The sequence below is a fragment of the Nanorana parkeri genome, unplaced genomic scaffold, assembly GCF_000935625.1.
Source record: "Nanorana parkeri isolate BGI_ZX_2015 unplaced genomic scaffold, ASM93562v1 scaffold1533, whole genome shotgun sequence".
NCBI classification, from domain to species: domain Eukaryota; kingdom Metazoa; phylum Chordata; class Amphibia; order Anura; family Dicroglossidae; genus Nanorana; species Nanorana parkeri.
This window is the reverse complement of record NW_017307801.1, coordinates 369,634-377,805: the sequence shown is the minus strand read 5'-3', so window position 1 is coordinate 377,805 and position 8,172 is coordinate 369,634. Positions and strand designations below refer to the sequence as shown.

The window sequence follows — 8,172 nt, the reverse complement described above, 5'->3', positions numbered from 1 at the left end:
CACCAAGATTCACCCGCATTGAATGTCAGATTCACAGCTTTATAAATATGCCCCGAAAACGTCAGATCATTAAGTGGCTGCAACAATATTCCAACCAATAAACTCCTCCCATCCCAACTGGAGGACGGCCCCGCCCCCCTCCTCCCCCAACCGCTTTAAAGGAGAACACACGCTGTGAGAAAACAAACCGACTTTATTGAATTAGTAGTTAAAAATGTTACAGAAAATAGTTTACAAAGAGGGGGAGGGGAGGAGGAAGGGGGACGGGGGGCCCCGCGCAAAATGTTAGAACGGAACTTTAAAAAAAAAAACTTGCGAGGAGACGTCGTCGTGTTCAGCAACTCGCACTTCCTGCAAGAGAGAGAGAGACACAAAGTGAGACGCTGCAAATCACCATCATCCCACACACAGCGAATACCAGTCTGTTATGGAGGGGCCCCGCCCCTCGCCGGGGCCCCCAGAGAACTGCGCCCTACTACTCCACCTATATAGGGTCTGGTCTACGCTCCTCACCGGAGAGCCCAGAAAAATCCTCACCACTACTCCACCCATTTCTCACCGGGGCCCCCAGAGAACTGCGCCCTACTACTCCACCTATAGAGGGTCTTCGCTCCTGACCGGGGCCCCCAGAGAGCACGGCACCACTACTCCACCTATAGAGGGTCTCCGCACCTCATTGGGGCCCCTGAAGAACTCCACCCTACTAATCCACCTTTCAAGGGTCTCTGCTCCTCACCGGGGCCCCCAGAGAGCACCGCACCACTACTCCACCAGTCGAGGGTCTCTGCTCCTCACAGGGACCCTGGAAAACTCTGTACCACTACTTCACCTATAGAGGGTCTCCACTCCTCACCGGGGCCCCTGAAGAACTCCACCCTACTACTCCCACCTATAGGAGGGTCTCCGCTCCTCACTGGGGCCCAGCACTCTGCACCACCCCACTCAGAGGGTCTCGCTTCCACTCCTCACTGGGGCCCTTATGGAAGGGATTACAGGACAGAAGCTGCCGGGGGCCCCGGGATAATGCAAACACCGGCCCCCCGCCTACCCGTGCCGTATGAGGAGGCCAGCCACGCGGACGGCTCGGTTTTCTGATACGACTTCATAGAGAAACGACTTGGATGAGGTGCAACCGGCTGCACTAGGATGGCTATAGGAGCAAACTCCAAGTGGATTCATTTACCTGGAGTGATGAGCTGCTGTTCCTGGGCTCGGTGCCTTTGGCTGAAGACAAAACAGAGAGAGAGAGAGAGAGAGAGAGAGAGAGGTCAACCAAACCGCCCGATCAGCATGTTTATAGAGGAAGAAGAACAAACAGAGGAAGCCGAATACTCACTCCGAATTCTGATTAAATTTGCATCTGCACTTCCCACCTGAAATAATAAAGACGTCCAATGAATACAGAGACCCAGCAAAGAGGACCTGTCACCAATGTCACAAGATACACCAGGAGAAGCTCCACCCACAAAAGCAATCCTGAGCTCCAATCAATGACTTTTCCTAGGCTAGGGTGATGTCATCAGTCTGCTGCAGGCAGGAGGAAGCATTTCCTCAGTCTCCTCTCCAGAGCCGCCATCAGTTGGGTACGGCCGATACTCATGTAAGGAGCCTGGGCAGCCTGTGGGGGGCCCGGGACCCTCGCATGGGTATCCGGCGACGGTGACAGGCGAGGAAGCGGCCGGGCCCCCACAGCGCCGGAGGAAGCCTGACCCCAGCAGCGCCTATCCAGCAGCTTCGAAAGGAGGCCTGGCCCCAGCAGCGCCGCCGGTGTTCCGATCTCGGACCTGCCGCTAGTGACATCACGTCACGTCCAGCGGCAGAGGAGGCCAGGTGTCCAGGCACTGGGAGCGGGTAAGAGGAGCAGGGAGGGGGATGCAGCCCCGACCAGCCCACCTGAGACCCCTGCAGAGCCCACCATAGAGAGTCTCAGATGGGCTGTGCAGCATCTATGGTGGGCTGTGTGCGGTCTCTGGTGGGCCCTGCGTCCAGCACGTCACTAAGCCCAGACTCCAATTCATATACTGTTCTGCATTGCTGGGATTTGCAGCCTACAGCTGGTTCCATTGTGCATTAGAGTGTAAGCTCCTTTGTACAGAGACTGATGTGACTGTGGGGGAGGGGACATTAGAGTGTAAGCTCCTCTGTACAGAGACCGATGTGACTGTGGGGGGAGGGGAGTGTCAGCTCCTCTGTACAGAGACTGATGTGACTCGCTCAGTGTGGCGGCGGTGCGGGGGATGGGCCTGGCCTAAAGCCGTGTAAGGGGACCCAACATTTCTGATGGCTGCTCTGCTCCTCTCCCCCAGTGATCAGTCTGCTGCAGGCAGGAGGAAGCATTTCCTCAGTCTCCCCTCCCCCAGTGATCAGTCTGCTGCAGGCAGGAGGAAGCATTTCCTCAGTCTCCCCTCCCCCAGTGATCAGTCTGCTGCAGGCAGGAGGAAGCATTTCCTCAGTCTCCCCTCCCCCAGTGATCAGTCTGCTGCTTTTCATTCTGCGCAGCAATAATTTGAATATGTAAAAGGTATTTCCAGCCTCCAGCACTCGGAGCTCCACAATACAAAGTATTAGATTTACATAACAAATATTTACATATTTTATATTTACATATTTTATTTACAAAGTGACAGACGCAGAGTCCAGAACACAAATGTAAATTTTGCGCAGCTCGTCTTTAGCGGTACTTACTCAGCAGAATGATGATTCCCATCGCGCAGAGGACGCCCGCCATAATCAGACCCGCCACCTTTAGGGACTCATAATCTGCAAGAAGAGAAAGCGGGATCAGTACACAGCCGAGTTTCGTTCCAGCACCAGTAATGTGAAGAGCTAAAAGGAAATGCTCCTCTTACTGCCCTCCGATTAGCCGAGTCCCGAAAATCATTTCTACCCACAAGTGCCTTCTCCATATTGTACGGAGTTAACAGTCCCATGGTTAGGCTTCACTAATGTCTAAGACCTTGCAAAGAGATCACCCACCAAAACAAGGCTGAGCTACTACTGTCACCAGCCTGATTGATTCCCCATATATTCCAATGGAGTATCCACTAGAGGGCGATACAGCAGCTCTTCTGCCCTGGGCCCTCTAGTGGACTGTCCATAGAATTGCATGAAAAGCCATCATCATGGTTCAATGGTAAATTCAGCCAGTGATCACTATGTAGATGTCCAACAGCCAATAAAGCATTGCAACAGGGATCGGTGGATGGTGGGTGCAATGCTCCAGCTGTCCATGTCCGTACCAAGGTATGGACAGTAGCACCCCGTTTCCTGGTATACCCTGAATTGTGGTAGAAAAGGTCAACTTGACCTTTAAGACTACTTCCTCTAGTCAAAGATCTCTGTAGTAGTAGTAGTAGTAGTAATGGTTACATTTACCTGCAGATTCCTTCCGAATTGTTGCATTGCATTTCTTGATACTAAGATGGATTTCCTATGATCCTCAGCGCCATCTAGTGGCTATAAATGGGGGATTTTCCCCACTCACTACTTCATATAATATATGAAGAACATTCGGCCAGAAGAGGAAAAAGCCTTAAAAGGTTGCAACCATCTCCGATTCCCTCCAGCGTTCTCTAGAATTGTTACATTGTACCTCGTTACTATGATGCATTCATTTCCTATGATCCTCAGCGCCATCTAGTGGCCATAATGGGGTATTTTCCCCATTTATTACGTCTCATATTTGCAGTACATTCGACCAGAAGAGAACATAGCCTTAAAAACATTAAATTTGCCACATTCTCACAATAGTTGGTCAATTCACACAGAAGGAATGTTCATGGAGTCTAGCTGGACCGAGCAAAGCTTTTTTCTATTTTTTGTTTAAATAATTGACCCCTTATTGTCATCTTAACACTTAGGGGGTTATTCACTAAAGAGCCGAAGGATTAAGCTGAAGCTTAGGGTAATCCTTCGGCTCACTTCGGCCGCCGGAGCCCTTTGGTTCAGCCAAAACCAGGGGTCTGCCGTAGCCCATGCAGCAGCCAAACAGCTCAGCCGAGCCAAATGCATATGCTTTGGCTCGGCTTAGCCGAACACACAGCCAAAGCGTGGAGAAGCCGAGCACAGGCCTAGCAGGGCAGGACAGGGAACGAGGGAGCAGCTCCCCTCCCTGTGCCATACCAGGCCACATGCCCTTGGCAATGGGAGGCTGCTTTTCCAGGACCCCCCACCTGGAATAGCACCTTGTCCCCATGCCGATGGGGCATGTGGCCAGGTATGGTGCAGGGAGGGGACACTCGTTCGTCCTTCCCCCCCCTTTCTTGCCTTGCCAGGCCCATGCTTCTGTCTTGTATTAAGAAGGGAATGTACTGTAGAGATAAAGCGATAATTCCGCCACTTTATAGATCGCTGGCTCGGCCTCATCTGGAGTACGCAGTCCAGTTTTGGTCCACAGGAAGGATGTCCTGGAGCTGGAAAGACTCCAGAGAAGGGCAACCAAACTCATTAAGGGGCCGGAGGACCAAAGCTATGAGACAAGGTTGCTAAACTTAAACATGTTCACACTGGAAGTGAGGAGAGTAAGAGGGGACATGATTCTGATGTATAAAATGTTGGGTGGTGACGGCAACATCAGGAATAAACCTTTTACTGTAAACTCCATAACAAGGACTAGAGGCCACCACCTAAAACTGGTGGAGAAAAGATTTAACCACAAAGGGGCGTAGGGGATTCTCATCAGTCAGAGTGGTTACATTTTGGAATTCTCTTCCACAAGCAGTGGAAGCAGCAGAGAATATTGAATCATTTAAAAAAATCAATTAGATATCTTCCTCAGAGACAGTAACATACAGGGGGACAGGTACTCTTAAATACTAGACCACACGTGGACTCATACACACACACACACTAGGTTGAACTTGATGGACCTGTGTCTTTATTTAAACTCCAATACTATGTAACTCTAACTACATGTAGCCCTTGTCCCTCCCGGGAGCCGGTCTTTGCACAGGAGTGCACGCTTTATGGATGTGCACGCACATGTGAATGAGCCCCACGGAATTATTTTGCCACCAGCAAAAACAAATAATGTAAAAACATTAATACAGCCTGTGAAGATATCAAATATAAAGTTCGTACTCACCGTACTTAAACTGAAGGTCATCTAAGGAACAGAACACAAAAACAGGAATGTGTTATTTATAAACCGTCATGAGAGTTTGGACACAGTGTATGATCAGCGAGGGCGCAGCCCGACGTCTTGGGGGTCATGCACACGGACATACAATACGCCGCGTTCAGATCCGGAATGCGCCCTTTTAATACTGATCTGAACGCCGCAGCATTGTACGCTACAGGCTCATTCACACAGCTGAGTTTTGGTTGATCGTGTTGAGCTGCGTAAACCAAAAACAAGAATTGGCGCCCACGATCGGATTTTGACCAGATTTTATTCGGCATGCGTGGAAGTGTTTCTGCCAGCGTTTACATGAATGAATGGCCATGCAAGCTGCCACTGTCTATTCATTCAGAGCTAGGTGGGGATAGATGTAAACATAAACAATGTGCAGGCAGCAGCAACAGTACAGCATGACCACAGCCTTCGGTCATTCAGAATGGCTAAAGGCTGAAGTCATTGTGCGCCTGTGTTGCCCCATTTACTAACTGAATGACGAGTCCAGAGCTGGAGGAGCAGAGGTGTAAACAGCAGGCAGCAGCGGCGGCATAGAAAGGCCACAGCCGTCAGTCAGAATGGCTACAGCCCAAGGTTATTCTGTGCCCGCAGTGCTGCTGTCCAGTGAATGAGGATTCAGGGCTGGGGGAGAGGAGTAAATAAACAATCTGCAGGTAGCAGCGGCGGCAGCATAGAGAGGCCACAGCCAGTCAGAATTGCTAAAGCCTGAGGTCAATCTGTGCCCGCACCGCCATGGTCTAGTGAATGATGATTCAGGGATGGGGAAAGAGGTGCAAACATAAACAAGGCAGCAGCAGTGACACCCGTGCAGAATGACCATGGCCTTCGGTGATTCAGAATAGCTACAATAAGGTAATTCTGCTCCTTTGCTGCTGCCACCGCCTAGTGAATGAGCCATAGGAGAGGTGTAAACATAAACAAGGCGCAGGCAGCAGCAGTGACACCCGTGCAGAATGACCATGGCCTTCGGTCATTCAGAATAGCTACAATAAGGTAATTCTGCTCCTTTGTTACTGCCACCGCCAAGTGAATGAGCCATATGAGAGGTGTAAACATAAACAATGTGCAGGCAGGAGCGGCTGCGGCGGCATGGAAGGGCCACAGCCATCAGTCAGTCAGAATGGCTATAAGCCGACGTCATTCTGTGCCTGCACTGCCGCTGTCTTTTGAATGATGATTCAAGGCTGGGGGAGAAGCGTAAACAATATGTAGGCAGCAGCGACACAAGTCCAGAACGGCCAAGGCCTTCAGTCAGTCAGAATGGCTGAAAGACGAGGTCATTCTGCACATGCACCGCCACAGTCTAGTGAATGTCTAATTCAAGGCCAAGGGAGAGGTGTAAACATAAACAATGAGTCGGCAGCGGCGGCACAGATGCAGAACGACCTTGTATTTGGCCAGCACGATCCTCCATGGTATACCCACCGTGTGCATGAGCCCTGATTGTCACCTTTAACGAAAAGTTTTTAATCCATTGCTGTTCCATATTTTCACAGCTGTAGTTTGTATTGAGATTTCTCATGGCCATCTGTGTAACAGGCAGTGCAGACAACAGGACTGCACAGGAACACTGGGCCGGAAGCCAAACCTGCTTATGTAATGATCTAATATGGTCCCCCAATCATGTACATTTATTCCCCATGGCTTCAATACTTCAAGTCACGACACAGATCAGGAAGTGAGAAGTCCACATCTAGATACTTGTTCCATGGTCTCAATGTATTAAAGCCAGGGGACCAGCATGACAGCCAGGAAGTGATAATTTTACCAAGGAACATTACTAATGGCAAGCCCCCATGTTCCTCTAATGAGAAGGACACGTTGAGTAGGAGGTTGTGTACTCACCCACGTCATCTGAAGCGCGGAGACAGGGAGCAGCTGAAACACAGAAGAAAGGTGAAATTTACTATACAGACTGACAATGATGAAACCCCCCCAAACAGGATCAGGTGACCGAGAGCGCCAACTATTTACTGGACAACATCAAAGCGGAGAAAACTGCGTTAGAAAGAATCCAATACCAAGGAAGAGCAGATGGGAGAGTCAAGGGAAGGGCTGTAGGTAGGAAGAACGGATTGGGAGAGTCAAGGGAAGGCCTGTAGGTAGGAAGAATGGATAGGGAGAGTCAAGAGAAGGCCTGTAGGTAGGAAGAATGGATAGGGAGAGTCAAGGGAAGGCCTATAGGTAGGAAGAACGGATTGGGAGAGTCAAGGGAAGGCCTATATGTAGGAAGAGCAGATGGGGAGAGTCAAGGGAAGGCCTGTAGGTAGGAAGAGCAGATGGGGAGAGTTGAGGGAAGGTCTGTTGGTAGGAAGAACATACGGGGAGAGTTGAGAAAAGGTCTGCACAAAGGAAGAACAGACAGGGATAGTGGAGGGAAGGTCTATACATAGGAAGAACAGACGGGGATAGTGGAGGGAAGGTCTATACATAGGAAGAAGGGACAGGGAAAGTCGAGGGAAGGCCTGTAGGTAGGAAGAATGAATGGTGAGAGATGAGGGAAGGTGTCTCCATAGGAAGAATGGAAGGGGGGAGCTGAGGGAAGGTCTGCATGTAGTAAGAATGGACAGGGAGAGTCAAGGGAAGGCCTATAGGTAGGAAGAAAGGACTGCAGAGTTGAGGGAAGGCCTGTAGGTAGAAGAACGGACAAGGAGAGTCAAGTGAAGGATAGTACGTACTTGCAAGCATCAGGAAAACGGTGACGAAGAAGTCCTGCATTTTTAGATCAGTCGTTTTTGAACCTGCCAGAGACAAAAGCAGAGAGTGAGCAGATGGCATAAGACAGGTACTCTTCCTATAATACAACACAGAGGCAAACCTCCCCAATGACAACTTCACCGCACAATTATTACAACAGAAGGTCGGCCAAGCTGGGCAAAAGGCTGCAACAGGTCCAAATGACAAAAGACATGAGCAACGATGGGCAGGACCAGGAGCACTACTTAGGGCCTAAACTCCCTGAACAAGGGGGCTCCCCAAACTCACCAAGGGTGAAAAGTCCTGGAATAGGGCTCAGGTCATATTTTTGTTACCTTTTT

At 50.2% G+C, this 8,172-nt stretch overlaps 1 protein-coding gene across 1 annotated transcript; it reads right to left on the bottom strand.

Annotated features, from left to right (window-relative positions):
* Positions 1–301: 301 nt before the first annotated feature.
* Positions 302–7,900, bottom strand: LOC108798672 (FXYD domain-containing ion transport regulator 3-like). Its single transcript, XM_018570449.1, has 7 exons — positions 7,813–7,900; positions 6,980–7,012; positions 5,084–5,104; positions 2,686–2,760; positions 1,337–1,373; positions 1,184–1,224; positions 302–351 (listed from the first exon to the last, which is right to left on the bottom strand). The coding sequence occupies exons 1-7, from the start codon at positions 7,850–7,852 to the stop codon at positions 335–337; spliced, it is 264 nt and encodes an 87-aa protein (XP_018425951.1). The 5' UTR covers positions 7,853–7,900; the 3' UTR covers positions 302–334.
* Positions 7,901–8,172: the final 272 nt, after the last annotated feature.

Coding starts and splice junctions, on each gene's coding strand:
- LOC108798672 (XM_018570449.1), bottom strand. CDS start 7,852: ATGCAGGACTTCTTCGTCACCGTTTTCCTGATGCTTGCAA. Junction 7,013..7,812: donor CGTTTTCCTGATGCTTGCAA/GTACGTACTATC, acceptor TCTGTGTTTCAG/CTGCTCCCTGTCTCCGCGCT. Junction 1,225..1,336: donor AAATTTAATCAGAATTCGGA/GTGAGTATTCGG, acceptor TTTTGTCTTCAG/CCAAAGGCACCGAGCCCAGG.